This window comes from Dipodomys merriami, unplaced genomic scaffold (assembly GCF_024711535.1).
Source record: "Dipodomys merriami isolate MVZ:Mamm:240054 unplaced genomic scaffold, mDipMer1.0.p SCAF_11, whole genome shotgun sequence".
Lineage (NCBI taxonomy): Eukaryota > Metazoa > Chordata > Mammalia > Rodentia > Heteromyidae > Dipodomys > Dipodomys merriami.
The window spans coordinates 2718577-2744999 of NW_027202382.1; the positions used below are offsets into that span (position 1 = coordinate 2718577).

The window sequence follows — 26423 nt, forward strand, 5'->3', positions numbered from 1 at the left end:
TTTGAAAGTTTTTGCTATTTTATTGCACTAGTGAAAAACCTCTGAGATGAGACAGTCTCCTGATTTTTCAATCAAGGAAATAATGCAAAAACAATACTTTCAAGTCTGTCCAATGAGGCGTCAACACTGTAGGAAGACCTTTACAAATATCTCTTACGTACCAATACATAATAATTATGAAAATATTCAAACATTATAAGGAAAAAAGAATGTTAGGAAAGGAAAAAACACCTGCAGAGAAAGCCCTGGTTAATCGTGTGTGCAGAGTTTGTTCTAAGGATCCTTCATCACTTCTAGGAATTTCTCTAAACCTGAAGGAAATAGTAGACTATTTCATTTCAAAGAATCCTTTTTTAAATTGGTTTATTATCTTTAAGTAGTTGTATAAAGGAGTCAGCATTCAACAAACTAGTTTACACGTAAAATGCATCTCCACCATTTCCCCCATCCTCCCAATCCCTCCCCTCCCCTCAATTTTCCCAGCTTCATAGGATATGCACTGAATATTGACTGCGTTCTTCTCCTTTTCCTATCTTCATTCATCTTCCCCCTTCATTCATCTCCTCTTTCCCCTTTACCTCCCCCTCCACCTTTCAGGGGTAAATTTTCTGGTATTCTTTGTTGGGGGGGATTGTCAGTTTGTTTTCTAAGGAATTATCACATTTGAATTCTCCCCTGCAGTTATAACATTCTGGTTAATATATTTGTTTTTTGTAAATATCAAGTTGTGAGGAAATCTGACAACACAACATATAAAATCTAGTGTCTGTTATCTATATTATCCTTGGCTTTCATCTGTGTATTCCTTTCCTTTGGCTGCTGTAACAAATTACCACAAACTCAATGGCTTAAGGCAATACAAATTTACTATTTTGAAGCTCTTCAGAAGCTAAAACTCTGTCTTGCCGGTCTGAAATCAAAGGGTTGGCAGGTGTATGTTCTTCCTGGTGTAAGAGAATATGTCCATGGGTCCCATGCATTGAGACACAGGCATGGCCTACTACAGTCTGTTCCACTGTGGACTGACAAAATACTTAGGCTGTGCCAGCACTCAGCATTTTCTACCACTATCTATGGCGCTGTGGCCATCCATTTTTCCTTCATGTGTTTGTATTACAAAAGTTAATTTTTAAAAGGGTTAAATGGAATTGAATTAGTCCACTCTGGACCATAATTTATGTTGTCCTAGACTATGGGTGTTTTATATTCAGGATTATATCTACCCAGCTGTACATACATACTGCACACATCTGTGCTAAGACAGAAGCAATCACCACAACCCCTAGACACCATCTACCCTTGGGTTAAAACTCATTGGGTTGGCATTTTACCATACATGCTTTTTTTAAAAAAATCAGTCACAGTTCAAAATGTCTATAGTTTAGCTGTGTAAAAAAGGAATATAAGAAGTTAATCTCTGATGGTAATGTTAAGTAAAAATCTTAATCATAAGAATTTTAATGACAACTGTAAGTGTAAATTGAGGAATAAAAATTTGACTTTCTAGACTTAAATGCACATGCTTGCATGTGTGTGCGCATACACACACACACACACACACACACACACACACACACAAATAACTTTTGGATATATGAGGTGATGTGGTTGCAACATCTGTTACCCCATGGATTGCTAACGTTGATTCAGCTGATCTGGGTGGCTAGGCAGGTGCCCCAATACTTCCTCACTAAAAGTTGTACACTCCATCAAAGAGAATGACCTTCCCCCATAGAAGAAGGAAGGTATCTATGTGTGCAAGGAGTGTAGGCGGGGCTTTACATGGAAGTCAAAACTCACTCAGCACCAAAGGACACACACAGGGGAGAAGCACTATGTTTTCAGGGTGTGTGGGTGGGCTTTACATGGAAGTTAGATCTCACCAAGTACCAGAGGAAAGTTCAGGGAGTGGGGTCAGGGCTTTCTATAAAAGGTGCACCTCACTTGGCACCATAGGAGACACTGGAGAAGCCCTATGTCTGCAGTGAGTGTGGTCAGGGCTTTATACAGAAATCAAATCTCACCCAGCATCAGAGGACACACACTGTAGAGAAGCCCTGTGTCTGCAGGGAATGTGGGCATGGAAGTCACGCCACACCCAGTACCAGAGGACACACATGGAACAAGCCATATCCCAACAACCAGAGAAATGACCACTGCACATCTCCACACCCTAGTTCCCATGAGGCTTCAGAGGACATCTACTGGCCCTTTACACTCAGTCCCCAAAAATGTAATGTGATCAGAAATAATGGATTAAATCAATCCTCCAGTTGAATATTAAGGCATAAAATTTTAAAACTTCTTAAGTATTCAAGAGATGTTCACTCGTTATCAAGCAATTCTGCTCCCTATGTCCTTCATATCCTAATAAATGTTCTGTTCTTACAAAAAAAAAAGAGAGAGAAGGAAGGTATATGAGTGCCTGGACTCTTTGCTAGAACCTTCACACAAGCTCTCAAATTAGAGGGATGAATTATCAGTATAGCCATCAATTTTGATATATTCCAGTGACTAATACATAAATCTACATAAATTAGAGATAATGTTTCTTTAACATTTTGTTTCCTAGTGAGAGAAAAATAAACTATTGGATGTCCAAACTCATTTTCAAGAGTTTATTTAATAAGAAAGTGGACACTTGATGCTACCTTTAGAAGGAATAATAAATATGGCAAACCAGATCAAAAGTCAGACTTTACATGTAAAGTGTTTCATTTTTATTTATTAGCAGAAAGCTCTTTAGTATAATTTCACTAGATTGTAGTGGGGCTTGTATGTCACATTGTAACAGGAATATTAAACTCAGAAATTTCATTGTATACTCCTTATGCTTTTATGGGTAAAAAAGCTTCGTTTGAGGGGCTAGGAAGATGGCTCAGTGGTAGAGTGCTTGCCTTGCATACATGAAGCCCTGGGTTTGAATCCTCAGCACCCATATAAGCAGAAAAAACCAGAAGTGGCACTGTGGTTCAAGTGGTAGAGCGCTAGCCTTGAGCTGAAGAGCTGAGGGACAGCGCCCAGGCCCAGAGTTCAGGCCCCATGACCAGGAAAAAAAAAAAAAAAGAAAAACTTCACTGATAGCAAATGATTTCACAAAATGGCCGAGCAATGAATTCTGTCCTCATTTTAACAATTTTGTTCAATGAGAAGCGATTCTTCATTTCTCTTTAGGTATTTCTCTAAGCCCTAATACAATCTGGTTAACTTCAAACCTCAAATTCTGGACAGGGTCTGCAGCCACTTCCCAAAGCTTCATACACACCTGCAGACACTATGCCCCCAAACCTTGTCTTCCTTTGTTGTTGTTGTTGGTGGTGATGGTGGTGGTGGTGGTGGTGGTGATCCTGGGGCCTGAACGCTGGGCCTGGGCACTGTCCCTCAGCACTTCAGCTCAAGGCTAGCCCTCTACCACGTGAGCTACAGAGCCACTTAGGCTTTTTCTGCTTATGTGGTGCTGAGCAATCAAACCCAGGGCCTCATGCATGCAAGGCAAGCATTCTACAGCACTGAGCCGCCTTCCCAGACCTCGTCTTCCTTTATTGATCTTTGTGGCGAGTTGCCAGCACTTTCGATCTCATCCCCTATGTGGAAGGAGGGAGAGGGAAGACTCAGCCTCCTGTGCCGTCACCAGTCAGCACACATGTCCCATGATTCTACCTCCTACATCTCCCCTTCTCTTTCTCCCTTTCTAATCCATCTTTTGCAGTCTTGGCCTAAGTCTTCACAAGCAACCAAGCCATCACACACAGCTGTTGGCATTATCTCTCAGATTTGTCTTACATAACTCATTCATTGTTTCCCTGGTTGTCTCCTTACTTCAAGTAAGAGTACAGCATGACATGTCACATAATCGTATCTAAGAAGTCCTTTCTCCATCACATACTTCATAACAACTCACAGGGCAGTATTCCTTGAAGTCCACTGGTCTACATTACATGAATCACTTACCACATATTGAAGCATGTTAAAGCCCCTGTTGACACCCCCATGGTTTTAAGATTATGTTCATTGATATGTTCATCTAATGCCTCATTTTCATTTCTCAGCCATGCTTAATCATGATGCTTATGTCTCACGTTCTCAGAACTGTTCTGAGCAGCAAACATGCCACAGTCCTTCATACCTTGGGTTCATGCATGAATGAACCTGTTCCCCTGCCTATGTCCCTGCTCAACCACTCATGTTACTTCATCTGCAGATTTGCCCAACCTTTCATAAAGACCCAGTTATAATCTCTGTGGTATTCCCTTTTGTAAAACTGATTATACCTTGCGGTAAGGTTTTCTCCCTCACTGCATAGCAAATGCCTAAGGTAACCATTTTACTCATCTTAAATACCTAGCACCTAACACAATGCCTGGATCTCAGCAGATAATAAATGTTTGATGAAAAACAATGAATTAATGAATGAGAAATGGGTGAAATAAGTTAGAAACTAAGAAGAAGGAGGAAGAGGAGGAGGAGGAGGAGTTGAAGAGGAGGAGAAGGAGAAGGAAGAGGAAGAGGAGGAGGAAGATATTATGTTAAACCTGGGAAGTTGTCCTTAGGCGGGGGAAAAAACATTATTTTGTATTGGGTTCAATAGTATGATTTGAGCTACAAAGGAAATGAACTCAGGTCTTAGAAAGTTAAACTACCAAGATAAAACATCAAAAGATACCAATGCAAGCAAATGTTGTTAATACATTGCTCTTGGAAAATATAAAAATACAGGTCATAAGAGCCATTATATTTCTGTAGAAAAGCATAAATTTTAAGTGTTTTCCTTATTGTGTATTTCTTACTTTTCCTAAGAAAATAATGAGCCTATGACCTTATGTCATGAAACATGCATGGTAGTTAGTGTCTGCAATATAAATATTACTTCTCATTATTTATTTTTATTGCATATACTTAAAAATAATACCCCTGGCCAGAGAGTTACCTCTTCATACTAGAATATTATTTTAAATGATGATTCATAAAGGGAAACATTTTTTCCTTTAATTTTATTAAATTCCTCTTGCTATTGCTTCTTTTAAAACATGTTCTACTTTGCATCCTGTTTCTTATGTAAAGGATCTCAACCTCATCTGTTCATCTCAGCATGGTCACAAAGTCATCATGGACTTTGGAGCCTTTATTGATTTGAAATTTCATCTTCTACAATTTTAGAAATTTATGAAAATGTAAACACACAAAGAAATTCTTTGAGCAAAGGTAAGATAATCATGCAGGAGCGAGATCCTTGAAAATATTCTCCATTCCTAGAATGTCAGACCATCATACTGACCACAAGCTGATACATACTGCTGATGCCCTCTGAAGCTGTTTTCAGCTAATGATACTGCAGCCTGACAAAAAGTGTATGTTTATTTTACATCTTTGAAACATCAGCATTTAGAGCTTTTTCATTCATCCAATCATAGTCCAACAAACATTTATGAAGTGAAAGGGATTTTTTTATGTCAGACACTGTACTAGGCACTCAAGAATTTAAAGGTGAATACATTCCACTCTCAAAAAACTCCTAGTCCTGGTGTATCCAGGAAGGTTAGGAAGTAGCAGACACATGAGCAAACGAGTCCTTACAGAAGAATTTTGGTCAAGATGCAGTAGAGGTGATCCATATGCCAAGATGTGGAGAGGAATGGCTCATGCGCTCAGCCTTCAAGAATACCTTGGAAGTTTCAAGCTTAGCAAATTGCTGAAGGGCATGGCTCACAGAGGTGTGAAAAGAAAAACTCTCTGTGTGCCCAGGATAGGGTAAATTGTCCATTGTAGTTAAGGCCTTAACACATGGCACTCTCAAAGAATGTGCTTGAAAGGTCAATCAAAGTTAGAGTGTGAAAGCTCTGAAAAAAACATTCCCAGGAATCTGGGTCTTATCTTCTAAATGTTGAGAAACTCCAAAGAGCTTTCTGTATAGATAAAACTTCAAAAATGATCATTTTATATATTTTTTCTTTACAACATCATGTTATTACAGACTTCTTTATGGGATGGAGGGGATTATCTGAAGTCAGCCCTTTAATCCAGTGTGCAAATTGACAGCCTCACTGTGTTAAGTGAATGATTCACTCTGCAGAACCATGTCATTACATCTCTACCCTTGAAATAAGACCAATTTGTGTGTGTGTGTGTGTGTGTGTGTGTGTGTGTGTGTGTTTGCGCATGCGCACACACATGCACGTGTATGCCAGTGCTGGAGTTTAAACTCAGACTAGAGCACTGTGCTTGAGCTTTTGTGCTGGAGGCCCATGCCATACTGCTTGAGCTTCACGTTCCTGCTTTTTGGTCGTTAAGTGAAGTTTAGAGTCTCATGGACTTTCCTGCCCAGACTGGCTTCACACTGCAATCCTTGGATCTCAGCCTCCTGAGTAGCTAGGATTACAGGTGTGAGCCACCAGCATTCACCTAACACCAATTATTTGTTATCATAACTTCCCCAATATGAAAACAGAGGAAATTAACTTGCATTTCTCCTTACTGTCATATTCACTAAGTCTTCCCAAACATGTGAATCTAAGAACTCTTCTTACTTGGCTACTTGTTTATCTTTGGTGTATTTATTCCAAATGAACAGAAGCTTATGTGCCTCATAAAATACTTAGAAATCAAATACTGAAATGATGTGAAGCTCTACAATTCCAACATCAATAAGGAAGTATGTACAATGTCAGTCACTAGGTAGCAACCTCTAAAAGTAAGTTCTTTATATCTACTAAACTCAGGAGAACCCAAAATCCATGGGGAATTTGTGAATGATAATAAGATGATTTTTAAGAGTGTTTTGATGTCCTTTTGAGGCTTAGAAAATTTTTGTATGAATCAGACAGTACTTCTCTAATAGAGAAATACACTCTATTTTCAACAGTGTAAAGGTATTTACCAATAATATCAAAACATTACCTATATGCAAAATTCATTATAAAATATTAATTACTCTATCATTCAGCTCATTCTTTACCTACCTCTTTATGGAGAAACAAACTGTTAAGATTTGAATAAGGAAAATGTTTGCAAGGAAAAAAGCTAGAAATGCATTTATACAATCCTAAAGTCTCATATTAGATATATGACAGTATATCAGTGGAAAGTTTAGTAGCTGGGTTTGAACCCAAAGCCTTGCACTTGCAGAGCTGACACTCTATCACTGGAGACATGGTTCTATCCCAGATTCTTTTTCTGGTTGTTTTGGAGATGGAGGTCCAAAACCTTTTCTGCCCATGCTGGCTTTGAACCACAGTCCTTTAAATCTCAGCCTCCTGAGTTGCTAGGAGTCCAGGCAAGAGCCACTGGCACTAGCTAGAGAAAAGAATTGAAATCAAATCTCTCAAACACTTAATATGAGCCACAAAAGAAGTAAAAAAAATAAGTAAAAATCTCTTTCTTCATATACTTCATATAATAATAATAATAATAATAATAATAATAATAATAATAATAATAGATGATAATTTCTGAAAGAATGAGAGTTATTCAAAAGTGCTGTTTGGGGCTGATGATGTGGCTCAGTGACAGAGCAAGCACTTGCCTAGCATGCATGAGGCACTGTGTTTAATCCCCACCACCACACACCAGGAAAATGCTGTTTTACAAATGAAATAAACTAGGCATGATGGTAACATGCCTGTAGACTCAGCACTCAGAACTAAAACAGAAGGATAGTGAGGCCTGCTTGAGCTACATAGAGAATTATAAGGCCAGCCTGCTTTACTTACCAAGACTCCATTTCAAAAATATAAACAAAAACTAAAATTAAATAAATCTTAAATTGAGGACTGGGGATATAGCTTAGTGCTAGAGTACCTGCCTAGCATGCTCAAGGGCTTGGGTTCAATCCCCAGTATTGCTAAACAAATAAATAAATACAGTAATATAATGGAGATTAGTCTAGATATCTTGAAAGTTTCTAGATAAACAAAGAGCTTGAAGTGTGGCTTCTCTGTGAAAGTAAGAATGGAGTTGAGACTGAATTCATAAGGAGAAAGGCTCAGTAAATCTAAGAGAACAGTCCAGATAGAGACAAGAAAAAATACAACAGCCTATGGGAGAAACAATCTTGGAAAGTCTCGGGAATAAATAAAAACAGGTGCAGCTGGAATATACAAAGAGAAGGCCGTAAGAAATAAAATGGCAGATATATATGAGGCTTCTCATTCACTTCAGTATCTTAACCTATATGGAGCCATGCTTGACCTGTAATTGGTATTAATAAATTTATGTAGAACAAGTGACTGGCATTGGGAGGATTTGAACTCTAAATTCCACCAGGGCAGGGACCAGAATATGTAGGGCTCTGGGGGGCATGGTTTGGAGGACTTTGAATTTTTATTCTCATTGCAAAGAGAAGACACCATTGGAGGGGGTTAAGCATGGGAATTATGTTACCTGATTTATGCTTTTAAAACATCGCTGCAGTGTCTGTGCCTTAGACTGCAGGAGAGGAAGATGATCTGTTGGATGTTGTCCATTGCTTCTCTGGATACTCTCCCTTCACTCTTATTCCCCAAGAGGCCAAGCTGGGTAGACTGCTTCAGTTAGCTCTAGTCTCTACCCTATGAAACTAGAAACTTAAGTCCTCTTGGGACAGTCTGATAGATTTCCATAGACTAGATAGATTATGAGCAGCATGAATTTATTTCTCACTCCAGAGTCTGGGAAATCTTTGGTCAATATGGTTGCATATTCAATGTGTGTTGAGTACCCTCTCCCTAGTTCATGGATATGGTCTTCTAGCTGGGTCCCACATGGTAAAAAGGAAAAGGAACCTCTTGAGTAACAACTCTAGTCCCATTCATGAGTCGTTCACTCTTACTACTTCCTAAGAGCTTCCTTCCTAACCCTGGCACATATACTTAAGACTATCATCTTGAAAGTTAGAATTCCAATGTATGATGGGAGAAGGTGATAAACATGCAGACCACAGCACTGGGAAACTGGTTAGAAGGCTTGGCAGTGGCCTAGGCAAAAGATGGTAGTATCTTGAGTTATTGTTTATTTTGAAGATACAGCTAATTTTACGTAGGTTAATGTGATAGTATTTGTATGTGATTTAGTATTGGGGGAGGGTTGGTAAAGGAAAAGGAACTCAAGAGTGCTGCCTAAGTTTTTATCCTCGATATGTCACTGTTCAATGACTGCAGAAACCTGAGAGAGAAGAGTTTGGGGTGAGGTCAGTGGGGAGCAGCAAGAACTTGGCTTTGGACATGTTTAAGTCAACATACCTGCTTGCATTTAAGGGGACATGTTGAAGAGGCATCAGGGAGAAGTCAAAGCCAAAGTTTAAAATTTTTGATTTGTCACCATAAACTTGTTTCCTTCAATTGTGGCTTTTAAAAATTACATTAAGTTCATGGAAAAAATTTAGCAATTCACAGAATGGAAAGTATTGTGGAGAACACAGTCCCTCTGTTTGGCAGATCCTTAAGAGTAAGTAATCCACGTGGTTAGTTGTCTACTTATAAAAGAATTCTGAAGAAAGTATGAACACTAAAAGGTTATAACTAATCTGATTATGGTGTAACTGGCTGGTTAGAAAGAAGAATTTGACAGAAATAAGAGAAGGTTGAACCTAAGAAATCATGCAAAACACTAAATTTAAACCCCTAGTTATCCATAGTAACAAAGAGGGTTATTCTGAGTAAATGGAATTTGTAGCCACTAATTTAAATTTCTCTGAAGTACCAACTTCAATTCAGTGCCACAGTATTTGTTGAGGACTTGAATTCACAGAAGGCACTGTTCTGGGTAGACTGGGTACAAAATAAGTTAAAGTCAAGTCTTTTAATATTTTATTGAATGGAATATAAATAAAAATGAAGACCTAAAATTTCTTCTCTAATAAATGAGAATTTCAAGGTGTCACCAAAATGAGCCACAAATAAGACAAAAGTCTGAAGCCATAACTTCATAACTTTTTTATTTCTTAATTAAGGCCAAAAGTCACCAGAAGTACCCTTAAAAGGAACTTTTGGATCAATTATCAAGTGCTCTGCAAACCACCACATGTGGTCTAGTGCATTACCCAGGAGTAATGTACAAATATAGGCTTTCAAATCAGAAATCGAAGCACTTACACAAACAAGTTTTCAGAGTCACCAGGATATGATTCTATCTCCTTCAAAAAATTGTTAGAGTTTTTTCCTTAAATATATATATATGTATATATAAATTCAATCAAGTTGTTTCACTTAAGAGTAAACATTTGTATTTATTTAGATATTCTTTATATTTATGATTCAAGTTTTTAAAGTTTTCTTAATGGCAGATAACTATTTTAGAATGTCAGTCCCCAATCTGGATCATGGGCCAACTCCTGTCAGTCAAGAATAGTCAGGGGGTAGAGGCATTGAAAAAGAAAAAAACACCATCCAGTGGGGTGAAAGTGTGAGACCAGGCTGTCAAAATGACTTGGTATGAAGCAGCCATCAAAGTACCTTCCAGTGGTTCTGCTGAACCACTGGGAGTAACTGTTAGGGTATGTATGTATGTATGTATGTATGTATGTATGTATGTATGTATGTATGTGTGTGTATGTATATATATTTGTATGTATGTATGCGTGTATATATTTGTATGTATGTGTGTGCATATATATTTGTGTGTATGTATATATATATTTGTATGTATGTATGTATGTATCTTTAGTGTAAAGGTGATGAACATAAATAAGGTAATGAGTATGTTTCTTTTTAAACACTGTTACTCCCTCCCTCATTTTCTTCTGCTTACCCCTCTCTATTTCCCTCCATCCCCATTGTATATTTCAGTTCTAACATAATGTCTAGTGAGTATCATTGTTGTATTAGTTCATCCTTTATCCTTCTATTTCTGTGAGTCTTTTTCCCTTCCATGGATCAGATAAGCTTATATACAAGACAAAGAGTACAGAAAACTAAAACTGAAAAAAAAAAACAATTAACTGCATACAGGACATAATAAGAACCAATTCTTGGAGTTCATTTTGATACATTTCATCATATATGGCCCTATGCACTTAGCAATTGGGCTATTGAGATCCCTTGTTAAGAATATCACAGACATATTCTAGTTATTACAAATGAGGGAAACCATACAACCTACTTTTCTTTGGGCCTGGCTTGCTTTGCTTAATATAATTTTTTCCAGGTCTTTCCATTTCCTTACAAATGGGTCAATGTCTTTCTGATGGAAGCATAGAATTCCATTGTGTATATATACCATATCTTGATCCATTCATCTACTGAGGGGTATCTGAGTTGGTTCCATATCTTAGCAATGGTAAATAATGCTGCAACAAACATAGTTGTACTGGTAGATAGGGTACCTTGAATGGAACACTGGAAGGGAGCTGAGTTGAGATGGGGCTGGTTCACTAGCTCTGTCCAGGACTTACTCTTCAGTAGGAGTTTGGTGAATGTTACACTGAATGGAAACAAACCATTTCTGGCTTCCAAGTGGCCTTACTTGGGTAACTTCATCTTTCTGCACCTTAGTTTCTTTCTCTATAGTCTGAGAGTAAGAGCCTTTTTTTGTGAGCTTTCAATGGTAAGGGGTTGATTGCATAAGAAAATGGATATTTTTCCCTCATGGTTCTCTGTTGAGTACATTTCATTTTACATGTAAAGTAAGTTGTTCATCCTTGATCTAAATCATGAGAGCCTCTAGAATCAAAGCTTAATTGCTTTAATTTGATAGCTTTGCTAATATTATTCGCCAATACCCATGACTTCAAGGCATTTGCAAACAAATAGCATTTGTTTGGATACACTCCAACCACAGGTTCTAACAAAGGCCTCTCCGGAGCCCAGATTTCCTTTCCACATCCATTTTATTCCCACTAGGACTGGTAGTGTGGCGTTAATTTGGCTCTGGGTACACAATAGAATTTGGAAAGAATGTCCTAGAACATCTCTTTTTAGTTTTTAATTTGTTACTGCCTTTCAGAATTTCTGATTTGATTGACATCAAAGCTGGACACCTACAATTTTTAAAAGCCACTCAAGTGACAGTAGCATGGTTGAGACCACGGAGCAGGAGATAACATCTGGGCTGTAGGAACCACACGTTCAGGACAAACTCTAGACTTTCAAACCCAGGCTTCATTCCTCAACAAGCCCAATAATAGTAAATGGAAGACTGGAGACTAGTCCTGAAGAAAACAGAGCTCCTAAAACTCTCATGACAAACTAGCTCAGTAGTGAAAACAGTTGTCATGGGTGCCAGAGTTTACATGTTAGCTAGGGTTATATCTAATTACAAGTGTGAGAAAATCCAAAGTAGCATTGCCTTCAAGGGATAGAAAGGTATTTCTCTCACACAAACACAAACCAATCAGTTTCACAATCATTGCCAGGCTTCTATCTTTTTTTTTGTCAATTGTAGGGCTTGAACTCAGGGCCTGGTTGCTGTCCCAGAGCCTCTTTGTGCTCAAGGCTACTGCTTTACCACTTGAGCCACAATTCCACTTCTGGTTTTTGAGTGGTTTATTGGAAATAAGCCTCTCACAGGGACTCTTCTGCCCAGGCTGGCTTGAAACTGCGATCCTCAGATCTCAGCCTCCTGAGTAGCTAAGATTATAGGCATGAGCCACCAGTGCCCAGCTAGGCTTCTATCTTTTCATCTCTAATGGCCCAAGATGGACAGATATCCTTTGAACATCCCAGAGAGCAAGGAGGAGAGAGGGAAGAGAAAAGAGCTTCCCTAACATTACCCATCACCCATTTATTTATATCCATGTGGCAAGCATTTAGTCAAATGGCTGTGTCTATCTACAAGGGAGTTGACCAAATATAGTCTATCTTGAGAACTCATGACCATGATAAAAACTGGAAGGGACTCTTGAATGGTAAAAAGCAAATACTCAGAAAACAACCAGCCTGTGCCTCCAGAGGCCTCATTCCCCCTACTCTTACAACTGAGTTGTAACGATTAAGTTACATGTAAACACTGTGTTTTATTGAGGCCCCTTAAAAAAAGAAAAACACTGACAAGAGGCTATTTTTCTTGCATCCAAAATTTCAGTCTCTCTGGTTCTCACTGCCCTAAAAAATTTAAAAAATCACCAATCCAACAAGAAAAGTATTCTAAAGGAGTTCTGCAGACAACAAGGCCCTAAATCTCATGCCACCCAGGGTAGTGCAGAAGTGCTCTCACTTGGAAGAAAAGGACTCGACTCCTCTCTGCAACTTCATCTCCCCAGTTGGTTCTCATGCCAGACACTTGCTTGCTCTTGCTCCTTCTGAAAGCAGCATGGATTATTTTCACTGGGTCATAAATATGTTGAACACTTTATTATACTAACCTTTTAAACCACTTATCTTAAGCAGCTACAAATCACATTTCACAAACAAATTTCTAAGATTCCAAGGTTCCTAAAATTCCTAGATGCTCAAGTTAAATACCTGGGATTAAGAGAGAAGAGTATGTAGATTTTGCTACAAAATTTATTGCAAAGAGAGGAAACATGATCCTCTGGCCTGACTCCGAGTTTGTCTTCTGTTTTCTTTTTTCTTTCTTCTTTTTTTTTTTTTTTTACAACATTTCTACTTTTTCCTGCGCCAAGGCTAAGGTGAGAATCCATGCCTGTCTCCTTTCCTATGCTGAATGGACTTTCTCTTCCTTCCCAGTGTTCCAGGAGCTGTGGGGGAGGTATTCAGAAACGTGAGGTTCTTTGCAAGCAACGCATGGCTGATGGCAGTTTCCTGGAACTTCCTGAGACCTTCTGTTCTGCTTCCAAACCAACATCTCAGCAAGCCTGCAAGAAAGATGACTGCCCCAGTGAATGGCTCCTCTCAGAGTGGACCGAGGTATGTATGTCCCCCAGAAAGAAAGAACAAGAGGCATGAGTGAGAAGTTCACTTCCAACACACAAGGAAAGAACAAGAAGAGAATAAAATAGTTCTCATATTTTGGGGCGATCTTTTAGTATCCATATCCATCATAGTGTGTAACTAGGCTGCAGGGAATGGGCTATGTAACCAGCCCTCACCCATCGGAAGCTTGAGACTATAAATGGACTCCTCCTGAGTTCTCTCTCTCTGTCTCTACTCCTCCCCCTCCTCCTGACCTCCCTGCATCTCCTACTCCCAGATGTTTCTAGTCTCTGTTCAGGAAGGGCAAAGCCTCTCTATTCTCGTCTTCCAAGTTACTGGACAATAAAGGATGTGATTTATTAGGAATAGAAGGCCAAGGAAATCCTGCCTCTTTACTGTTAGTTTCCTGGCTCTAAAACTTCAACAACTTCCCAGAAAGAAAACTTGATTTCCCCTGGTGCTTTGCACTTGGGGAAGTGATGACTCAGCATTCACCATTCCTGACTCTCCTTCCTAAGTGAGGGTTCCCTAACCTAGACCTCCAGCTAACCTCTTCCTTGTTGTTGTTTTTTGTTGTTCTTTTTATGTGTTCTTTTTATTTGTTCTTTTTTTTTGGGGGGGGGTGTCCAGTTGTGGGCCTGAACTCTGGGCCTGGGCGCTGTCCCTCAGCTATTCAGCTCAAGGCTAGAGCTCTACCACTTGAGCCTCAGAGCCACTTCCGGCTTTTTTTTCTGCTTGTGTGGTGCTGAGGAATCCAACCGAGGGTCTCATGCATTCAAGGCAAGCGCTCTATCACTGAGCCACCTTCCCAGCCCCTCCAACTAACCTCTTTTAAAATAAAATAATTTCTGTTTTAACATGCATGACTTAATTTCACTTTTTGAATTGTCCTTAGCCTCTTTGAGTTGCCTTAGCTTCCCCAGTTCTGTAGGTCTACAGGTCTCACATAGAGAAGTCTCAAAGGTATTGCCTCTCAGCAAGAACTGCGATAGAAACAGGTGTGAAGTGAAAAAAAAAATCTGTGTGTTTCTCAAAACTACATACAATTCTTGCACTCAGGTGGCTTGCAGCCATAGCAAGACCCTGGGTTAAAAGAAAGATTCAAGACCTTCTCTAATAAATTAACCTTCCTGACCACCCCTCCATAGTCTTTCTTATTCAGTATGGAGCTGCTGCTAACTGTAATACACCTCTGAAACCCTTATTTTGAGCAGGTAAGCTGCCTGTGACAATTAAGATGCCAACATGGGTTACTAGAACTCTTGCTGTGTATGTATCTGCCAGTTTAGATTCATCTGATGGTGCTTGCTAAGGGCATTTGCAATTGAGAAGGAAACTATATTAACAGCAGTTGTATAATTTGGCAGTAAAATGACCTCTGGCAGTGTTTTACCCCAGATGTTTCAAAACAGAACGAAGAATAATTTTTTTATATTTTTAAAACAATTGGATCTTGGCAGAATAAAGAAGTAAAAGAGTAGAGAATTAATTTGTATATTTACATGTATGTATATGTGTATATATGTATGTGTTAGTGACAATTTTTTCATGATAATGTTCATTTGGGATAGGATATTATACATGAAAAAATCATAATGAAAAAGAGCAGTGCAAGAAAGAGTCCTGAGGCCTTTGCCAAGTGGCTCAAAGTAAATACATGCTCCTGCTGGAGGTTGTTGAAAGGCCTTGCTGTCCTCTATCGGACTGTCGTGAGTGGGATGCCAGAAGCATGGCATGTATGTATTATAACTGCTCCCCGTCTTCGTGGAGTTTGTGAACTTTGGAGGATATGGAACACAGAAAATTCAGAAAAAAAAAATATTTCTAACCAAGCTCTGGTGACTCACACCTACAATTCTAGCTACTCAGGAAGCTAAGATCTCAGAAACATGATTCAAAGCCAGGCTGAGCAAACAAATCCAAGAGACTCCTATCTCTAATTAACTAGCAAAAAGCCAAAAGTAGAGATGTGGTTCAAGTAGTAGAGAGCCAACCTTGAGCAAAAAGCCAAGTGAAAGTGCAAGTCCCTGAGTGCAAATACCTGAACAGAAAGAAAGAGAGAGCACGAGAAAGAGAGAGAGAGAGGGAGAGAGAGAGAGAGAGAGAGAGAGAGAGAGAGAGGAAGGAAGGAAAGAAGGAAGGAAGGAAGGAAGGAAGGAAGGAAGGAAGGAAGGAAGGAAGGAAGGGATTAGAAGGAGGAGGAAGGAAGAGAGAGAGAGGGAGGGAAGGAGGGGGAAGGGAGGGAAGGAAAGAGGAGGAGGGAAGGAAGGGTTCTTTTATGACTGCATATTTGAACGAAAGACCCTTTTAGATGACAAGAAGACTAGTGAACTGGGTCTCAGTAAAGTGGGCCTTTAGAAATGTATCATATGCACTTAAGAGTTCAAACTCAAAGAAAAGCAATCCCACCTCTTATCATATCCTAAGTGTGACACTTACTGGTCTATAACTGGGGCTAATTACTTAACCTTTCTATATCTTGTATATCTGCAAAGTAGAGATATAATATTGTCCATCAGTGGTTTTCCATTAAATTATGCATCTCAAATACTTTGTGCCAGGTAACAGTTCATTTTTATTATGATGATGATTCTCTTCCACTTGATCTCATTGACAGGACCAGGACAGGAAATACACCACTAGCTCTTGAACCACTAAACTCAGCCAGAGCCTAGGTCTCAAAAAGGATTTGCTGGTCTTCCCATGATAAGAAAGTCCAGTTTGGGGAAGTAGAGGTGTTAGCCCTAATTAAGTTCTGCACTATCTTGATTGATGAATGGAAATTCCAAACTTCGAAGAAGGGCTGAGAATGGCAGGAAGTAATCATTGATTCACTTTGGATTAAACTCAAGCTGGCACCATGGCAAAGTACCCCAGAGGTACTAGCCAAGGCCACACATTAGTCTTGTCATCCCAAAAGCTTTTCTGTGGTCTATTGGCTGAGATAAGACATGCATTCCACACAGCCCATAAGACTCTTCTGGGGGAAATAAGAATCTGGGTGATCTATGATGTTTCATTCTTAGCCATCTAGATTCCATCTCATGGTTACTGCACAAAATCCCTAAGAGATAGAATTAAGCCAAAGTTTTAGTCATTTCAAATAAAATTACTTGCAGATTCTATTCTGAAAACAAGACTTCTCAAAGGGCCAGCCTTCCTTTCTTTCAAGGAAACCCTTCAATCTCCTGACCAGGTTTCCTACTAAATACTTTTAAGTCATATCTTTATAAACCTTGTCTTACCTCAGAAATTATAAAAGATGTGAAAGTCAAGGTAGTCCATTTTAGAACTAGAAACTTAGGATAGCCTATCATCCATTTTCTTTTCAAATTAAAAACCTTGAAGACTTTTATCAAATAAAATGTCACTATACAGTAAAAAATCTGAACTAGATCAAATAAGAGGTGCTTGGTTTGAAGTGCGGCTGGGGGATCAGATGTTTGTGTGTGGTCTTCCCATCACCTGAGAAGCAGCTCCAGATCATAATCTCAGCAGTCAGGAAACACAGTCTGGAAAATCTCCAGATGTGGCTTACTTTTCCTATTTCCAAGGTGTGGATATCAAATCTAAAAAAAGGTGGTTGTTGATTTTGTTGATTTTGTTGCTGTGGTTGTTGTTACCAAAGTCACAACTTTGACTATGTTTCTGCTTTTCTACTTGGCAACACTAAAAATCATCAGGCCCCTCCTTTCACCTGATCCTTGGATTCAGTGTTGTTCTTTACAATCAAATAAGTGACAAGTCGCATCTGAGATCCACAATCGCCATGCAACAAGAACAGTAGGCTTATGTCTTTTTCTCCTTTGACAGTAATGGGATTTGAACTCAAACCGGCCCCTTTTTTGTACAGGATACTTTAAGATAAGGTCTTTCTTTTTTTTCCCCTGGTGTATGCTTGCCTATTTTATGCTTCCAGTTGTAGCTGTGATAAGGGACATGCAATACCATGCCCTGATACTGGTTGTGATCTAGCTTAGCCTCAAGTTGTAATCCTCCCAATTTTAGCCTCCCCAGGAGTTAGGAGTCTAGGCATGAACCACCAGCACCTGGCCTCATCATCACCTTTTGCCTCTTCATTTTCTTTCAGGTGGCTTGTGGCACAGATTAGTGTCATTTCATAACATAGAACACAACATTATAGTTGCATTTTTGTGTGTTCATTGATGTTTTTCATCACATTGGCACACCAGCAGGACCCCAATTCAGGCCTTCATCACTTCTAGCTTGGTTAGCAGTCCCTGCACTAACAGCCTGCCTCCCACCCCTTCCACACACTGCTGCCAGATTCACCGTCGCACCCACCTGCCATCATGCTGCTCCCTCTTTAGTGGCTTCTTTACTCTGTGGACCTGCCAGAAAATTAGCCAAAGTCTGGCCCATGCTCCTGAACACTGTCAACTCTGCCTCTCTGTTCAAACCGGTTTAGTTCTATATTGAATTCTTCTGCCTGTGTTCTGGAAGTTTTCCTACCTCCCACGCTGATCCCAGTTGTGATATAACCACCTAAATTCCCTCCATCTTAGACCTCCATCCCTAGCATATATGAAGCATTTAATAACCATTAGCATTAATTTTATAATGTTACTTGCTTCTGGTCTTATATTCCTACTAGATTCCTTAATGACAATTTAGTTCTGTCAACAGCTTTATTGTGGGTATAATTTGTAAAGTTTCAATTTAGCTTAATGTTTTTAATGGCACATAAAAGAACCATATTTCTATTATTCCACTATATGGTGGTACCATGCTTTGCTCATCCACTCACCAGTTGATGGACATTAGGGCAATTATAAATGATGCTTCCATGAACTTTCACATATAAGTCTTGGTGTAGATGTGCATTTTCTTTCCTCTTAGATAGACACCTAGTGGTAAAATGGCTGGGCACTATAGTAAATTAGCTTTTTAGAACACTGCTAACCTGGTTTCTAAAGGAGCTATGTCATTTTACATTCCCACCAGCAGTGTATCATTGTTCTGATTTTTCCAGACCTTCACAATACTTTGTTTTCTTTTTTTGTTTTTGAATATTTTTATCATCTTTAAGTGGTTGTACAAAGGTGCTGCCATTCCACAAAGCATTTTATTAGCATCTTGATCGATGTCATACCTTTTAACATTCTCACCCACTACCTCCCTCCCTACCCCTTCCCTTGGTTTTCTTAAGTGTTGAAAAAGTCGCCATTTACCAAAGCAGTTTATGTATACAATACATCTTGATCCGTGTCATCCCTTTAACATCTTCTCCCCCCCTTTAATCAACCCCTTCCCTATTTTTCTCAATTCTGTGGTATGTACAATAAATTCTTTAAAATGTCTATTCTAGTGAATATAAAATGATACCTCCTTGTCATTTGGACTTACAGTTCCCTAACACACTATGTCCTTTCAACAATGCATTTGGATCTTCACTCCTTATTATTTGTGAAGGGAAGAGAAGGGAATTAGCATTAATTATGATTTATTTGCATGGCATTTGAAATACACTGTCTCATTGAACTCCTGGGCTTGTAAAATAAGCATAAGAAGGAGAAAGAGACTCAGAGTTTAAATAACTTGCCCATTATTGAGATGAACTTAAATTGGACAGGACTCTACTTCTCAAGTCTAAGACATGGAACAAAATATCAGTAAAATGACTATAGGAAACCTTAGAATTAAAAAAAAACTTAGAGTGAAATGTATCCACAAGACAGACATGTATTCTACTTTGCTGTGTTATAATTACTATTTCTTTTCCAGTGGCTGTTGCTTTTTCAAGCATTTGGGCCTGGGGGGAGGAGTGGGTGATAGTCTATATAAAATAACCGTTAGCCTCAATTCCCAGATATTGATGCTTTTGGCCTTTCTTTCCCCACCAGTGTTCCACCAGCTGTGGGGAGGGCACCCAGACTCGAAGTGCCATTTGCCGGAAGTTGCTGAAAACCGGGATCTACACTGTGGTCAACTCCACCCTGTGCCCACCCTTGCCTTTCTCTTCCTCCATCAGGCCCTGCATGCTGGCAGCCTGTGCCAGTGAGTATGCCAGAGCTCTAGGGATGCGCAGATGGAACCCAACAGAACAGCAGGCATAGCTACAAGGCAAAGACTTTCCCTGAACCCAAGACCAGTAGGAGTCTGTAGGGCAGCAGAGCCCTGTGTGTGTGTGGGGGGGGGGGGGGCTGCAGGCTGGAGAGGCCAGCTGGAGACAGAGAAGGAATCTTAATCACAAGCAGCCAGGCGGAATTCCCATCCCTCTCAGAAAAAAAAAAAAAACAAAACCAGGGGTAGAGCAAAGTTCACTGGCTGCCATGCCAGACCTGGAAACTGGAGGCAGTGTATTACTAATGAAGTCAAATGTCATCCACTCTGGGGATTTTAACTACTCTAAACAGATTTGTTCTATTGAATATTAGTCCCTAGAGCAGTCACACTTCTTGGGACCCCCTCCTTATGAACATTAGGACCAGGTACTTTGCAAGACCCTAAGGCTGAGTTTCAGGGGAAGATAATCACCTCCTCTTTGTCCTCTGACTCTTGATGATGTAAACTTCTCCTTTGGAATACTTTGAATGAAGGTGGAAAATGTGAAATGAGTCTAGAGGAAGGAGCAGGGAAGATGGAGAGAATGCTGGAAGGGTGATCCTGCACGGAACACATAGACATGTTTAATTGTAACCCCCTTATACAACCATGTGTTTAATTTTTTTTCAATAATACATAATACACTTACTTTTTTTTTTTGCTTGGCACCAGTGGCTCATACCTGTAAGCTGAGCTATGCAGGAGGCTGAGATCTGAGGATCAAGGCGCAAAGCCAGCCAGGTCAGACAAAACTGTGAGATTCATATCTCCCAACTACCCCAAAACCAGAAGCGAAGCTGTGGCTCCAGTGGTAGAACACCAACGTTGAGCAGAAAAGCTAAGAGATAGTACCTAGACCTGGAGCTCAAGCCCCAGTACCAACATCTCACACACACACACACACACACACACACACACACACACACACACACACACACACACACACACACACCACACCACACCACACCACACCATACCACACCACACTTTTAATGAGAGGACCTGCCTTTCACCTGACCTCCTGACATCTAGACCTCAGCTCCTAAGGGGCAGAAAGACCCAGCAGGGTAGATGTGTGGATTGCCCACTGTACCTCATTAATGCTCCCGTTTTTGATGGCAGCTGGATGATCCACAGCTGGTGGACAGCTCCTCCTTGTTAAACACGGGGCTGCGTAAAGAAAAGAGAACCCTGGCCACACCGACCCCGCAGAGTTCTTTCCCTCTGGTCCCTTTTGTCCCCTGGTGCTCTGTGCTCACCGCATCTCACTGGCGTTTTCCCCCACTCTCCCCTTCTCTGTCTCCTGTGGTCTGGCATCCTCTCCACCCAGGGCCTGGGCGGCCATCCACAAAGCACAGCCCTCACATCGCGGCCGCCAGGAACGTCTACATCCAGACCCGCAAGCAGAGGAAGCTGCACTTCGTGGTGGGAGGATTCGCCTACCTGCTCCCCAAGACGGCCGTGGTGCTGCGCTGCCCGACGCGCAGGTTCCGCAAACCCCTCATCACCTGGGAGAAAGATGGCCAGCACCTCATCAGCTCCGCGCACGTCACCGTGGCCCCTTTTGGCTACCTGAAGATCCATCGGCTGAAACCCTCGGACGCGGGCGTCTACACCTGCTCCGCGGGGCCTGCCCGGGAGCAGTTCGTGATTAAACTCATCGGAGGCAACCGCAAGCTGGTGGCCCGGCCCCTGGGCCTGCCAAGCGAAGAGGAAGCTTTCCTGGTAAGAAAGTCCAACCCCAAAGAGGCCTTGCACACCCACAAACACCAAAACGGCATCTTCTCCAACGGCAGCAAGGCTGAGAAGCGGGGTCTCACTGCTGACCCCGGGAGCCGCTACGATGACCTGGTCTCCCGGCTGCTGGAACAGGGAGGGTGGCCGGGAGAGCTCTTGGCCTCCTGGGAGGCGCAGGACTCCATGGAAAGGAACGCGTCCTCCGAGGAAGACCCCAGCACGGAGCAGGTCCTCCTGCATCTCCCCTTCACCATGGTGACTGAGCAGAAGCGCCTGGATGACATCCTCAGGAACCTGTCCCAGCAGCCCGAGGAGCTCCGAGACGTCTACAGCAAACATCTGGTGGCCCAGCTGGCCCAGGAGATCTTCCGCAGCCACCTCGAGCACCAGGACACACAGCTCAAGCCCTCGGAGCAGAGGTTTCCTCCCGTGGCCATCCCCCCTCATAAGCATGTGTCTGGCTTCACCAGCTCCCTGAGGACCTCCTCTGGCGAGGCTGGGGCCGGCTCTCGTAGGCCACACCGCAAGCCCACCATCCTGCGAAAGATCTCAGCTGCCCAACAGCTCTCCGCCTCGGAGGTGGTCACTCACCTGGGGCAGACTGTGGCTCTGGCCAGCGGTACACTGAGTGTGCTGCTACACTGTGAGGCCATAGGAAACCCGAGGCCGACCATCACCTGGGCCAGGAATGGAGAGGAGGTTCAGTTTGGTGACAGGTGAGCCCTGTGGATATCTGGTCTAAGGAGGGATGGGAAGTGGGAGGTGATCCCAAGAGGCCATGCCTTAGCAAATCTGGGATTTCCCCAGTGATAGGAACACAGAACCTGGGGAATCACCTTCTGGGTTTCAGGTCCTAGCTCAGCACTGATACTATGTTGGCCTAAAGACAAAGTATTTAATTTCTCTAGATGGTATGTTCTCGTTTGCCTGATGGAAGAGCAACAGCACTGTGTACACACCCACAACCCCAGAGGATCCCAGAGATGAATGTGATACTCTCAGAAGAGCTTTGAACTTTTGGCACAAAGGATACCTTCCCAGGCCAAAGCATTATTATGTTTCCACTTCGTGAGATGAACCATTAAAAAGCTTGGGCACCAGGACACTGTCTCCAGATGTGTGGTCCCTGGGGCCAAGGAGGGTGCAGATGGCACAGGCTGCTCCCCCTGTGACAGCCTATCCTCTGTCTGGGCTAAACAAGGATACTTGTGCCAGAAAGTATAATCAGGTCTATGATGAACTTTCCTAATATCACATGGCATGCCTGCTTTGAGTTGTCATTATTGAAATGACAGCATGGATTACTTACTGGTCTCCTTGGGCTATTACCATTCATCATTTTTTTGTGGTGCCAGTATTGAGGCTTGAACTCAGGGTCTCAACACTCTTGATTGGCTTTTTTGCATTAGGCCAACACCTGACCACTTGAGCTTCTAACTCCACTTCTGGCTTTTTGCTGGTTAATTGAAGATAAGAATCTTACAGACTTTATTCCAGCTGGCTTCATACCAAAATCTTCAGATGTCAGACTCTTAAGTAGCTAGGATAACAGAAGAAGTAGAAGTAATAACAATAATAATATATGTTAACACTACCTATGTGCCCACACTGTGCCTGGCTTTCAACAACATTGTCATTTTGAATATCTACAATGGCTCTGGCAACCAATGTCCCTGGCAAAATGGAGTAGGGATTATTTGCCAGATTCTCTCTTTTACCTCTTTCATTCCCTTACAGATGACCATAGAAGGTCAAAACCCATATATTAATGGGGGACAGGGAGAGTCTTAAGTACAGTTACTTCAAAACTTGCAGTATAAGTTTTTTTTGAGTGCTCCACAAAACCAGGAATTCATCCATCCCATGAGTTTGAAATGTGCTCTATTAAGGCTAAACAGATGTATTTATTGCTGCATTTTATGCCCATTTTTAATATAGCACTTGATTTTCTTATTATAAGGGTAATAAAAAAGACTATGAAATAATTCAAATGATATCCAAATCTATTAAAAAAGGTACAAGTCTCTCTCATTCTCCCATTCCTTTCCCCTGAGTCTATCATTCTTAATAATTTAGCATACATCCTTCTAGAATTTTTATATATTTAATTATATTATATAAAACATATATACACACACATAGGATTTGGGGATTTTAATAGGATATTAGTCATGTTCAGAAATTTTGACGTGGTTTTTATTTCATATGTCTAGGAGATGTGTTCATAATAGTATGTAGAAATCTAGTTCACCTTTTTAACAGCTGATTACTGTTCCTGAATGCATTTAACTGTTCCCTAACTGAAAATTATTAGGAGCTTTCCAATTTTTTTCTCTTTTAGGCATTGCAATGTGTGGTGCAACTTTCTAGTGAACAATATAGCATGCAGTATTTTTTGAGGAACTCCTTTGATCACTGAAAAAAAAATTTGGCTTATAATCTCAAGAAAACCAGTAACTCTCGCAATACTACCTTGACCTTTTAGTTTTTAGCTTAACAAGTATTGGGAATCTAGCCCCAATCAATAGCTTTAAGATGGAGAAAGTTCAGTGAAATTTTATTAGACAAAGCTACATGCTAAGGACACTAAACCTGTTGGGCCTAAAATAACAGAAATAAGTTGTAGGTTCTCAACTACCCAGGACGTTAGTCAGGGAATGTGATGGCTTCAAAAGGGAGCAGATACCCAAGGACTACGATCAAATAGTTTTTGTCACCATCAAATTGCTTTGTAATTTAAAGTAATACCATGCAGTCAGAAAAAATTATAGATCTCTGAGACATTATAATTTTTCCTGGCTAGCTAGTAACAAATATGGCAGGAGCTTAGTTTCTAGACTATTTTCCAAGTTCTATTTGAGAGAAGAGTGTGAATGTGCGTGCCCAGAACATGCAAAAAGCTGAGGGCTACTTCTGGGACTGTTCGGCTGAGAGCTGTTGATGATTTCTCTGGGGAGTATCATTGCTTGTCATTATCAGTGTGTCTGTTCATGGTTTAGACCCATTGCAACAAGGATACCCACGGGACAGTATATTGCAAATGAACTTTACAACTTCGGGTCGCAAGGGGGGAGAGGTGGTGAAGGGAAGGGATAGTGGGACAACAAAAAGGAAGGGAAGGGGTAACAATGATCAACAAAAATGTACTCATTACCTTACTCATGTAAGTGTAACCCCTCCAAACAAAATCTTAACAATAAAATAAAAAAAAACCGAAATGCTGTCTTTCCAAATGAGTTCTCAGCATACTCACTAGGCACATTTATAAGTTCTTTTCAGAGACTTTTGTGCCACTTGATTTTTTATATATTAATATATATTTTTATTGTAAACATATTGTACAGAGAGGTTACAGTTACATGAGCAAGTAATGAGTCCATTTCCTATCAAGCATTGTTACCTCCTCCTTTGTTTTTCCCCTACCATCCCTTCCCTCCCCAACTCCCCAACTCCTACCTCCTCCAAAGTTGTAAAATGCATTTTCAACATAGTGTCTTGTACTTCTCATTGTTACAATGGGTCAACCTGTATCCTTATTTAAGCATTTTGTTATCACCCTTCCACTTCCCAAATTATAAGAAAGTTATATACAAGATGCAGGACACCAGAATCAAACACAGTGAAAACAGGGATTATACCATGGGGGAAGAACATTCAAAACTAACAAAACAATCACACAGCACATTAAAAACAACAGCAAGAAAGATAAAAAACCTCTTGTGTTCCTATCTTGGGGTTCATTTCACTTAACATCATCTTATATGGTCATATGTACAAAGCTTTTGACCTTTTCTGCTTATCCTAGACATATACTAATTATTGCAAGTAACTATCCCTAGTAAGGGAACCATGGGACCTATGTTCCTTTGGACCTGGTTTATTTCACTTAATATGATTTTTTCCAAGTCTTTCCACTTCCTAAAAAATGGGGCAGTGTCATTCTTTCTGATGGAGGCATAGAATTCCATTGTGTGTGTGTGTGTGTGTGTGTGTGTGTGTGTGTGTGTGTGTGTGTGTGTGTGTGTGTGTGTGTGTGTGTGTGTGTGTGTGTGTGTATACCACATTTTCTTGATCTACTGGGGCACCTGGGTTGATTCAGTATCTCAGCTATGGTAAATAATGCTGCAGGGCTGGGAAGGTGGCTCAGTGGTAAGCACTTGCCTTGCATACCTGAGGCCCTGGGTTCGATTCCTCAGCACCACATAAGCAAAAAAGAAAAAAAGCCAGAAATGGCTTTTTTTGGTAGAGTGCTAGCCTTGAGCTGAAGAGCTGAGGGACAGCACCCAGGCCCAGAGTTCAGGCCCCACGACTGGACCCAAAAAATAAAAATAATAATGCTGCAATAAACATAGTTGTGCTTTAGTATGGTCTTGTTTGATGGTTTGGGTAAATGCCCAAAAGTGGGATTGCTGGGTCATAGGGGAGCTCTATGTGGAGTCTTTTGAGGAACCCCATATTGCTATTCAAAATGGTTGAACAAGTTTACACTCTCAACAAGAATGCAGTAGGGTTCCCTTTTGGCCACATCCCCTCCAGCACCAGTTGTTATTAGAGTTCTTGATTTTAGCCATTCTAACTGGGGTGAGGTGGAATCTCAATGTTGTCTTGATTTGCATTTCTGTTATGGCTAGAGAAGTTGAGCATTTCTTCATGTGTCTATTGGCCATTCTTATTTCCTATTCAGAGAAGTCTTTCTTTAAGTGTTTAGCCCACTTATTAATTGGGTGGTTGTTTCTTTGAGGATTTGTTGGGGGTTTTAACTTTTTGAGTTCTACGTATATTTTAGATATGAGACTCTTGTTCACTGTGTGCTAGTGAAGAACTTCTCCCAATCTGTGG

General features: G+C 40.8%; 1 protein-coding gene across 2 annotated transcripts in view; it reads left to right on the plus strand.

Moving 5' to 3' along the window:
• Adamtsl1 (ADAMTS like 1) overlaps window positions 1-26423 on the plus strand; it is a 393459-nt gene that overhangs the window by 272642 nt on the left and 94394 nt on the right. For both annotated transcript variants that reach the window (XM_070007848.1, XM_070007857.1), the window contains 3 exons: window positions 13596-13775; window positions 19646-19799; window positions 21178-22300. In XM_070007848.1, the coding sequence (XP_069863949.1) occupies window positions 13596-13775; window positions 19646-19799; window positions 21178-22300 (1457 nt within the window). The remainder of the gene's footprint in view (window positions 1-13595; window positions 13776-19645; window positions 19800-21177; window positions 22301-26423) is intronic.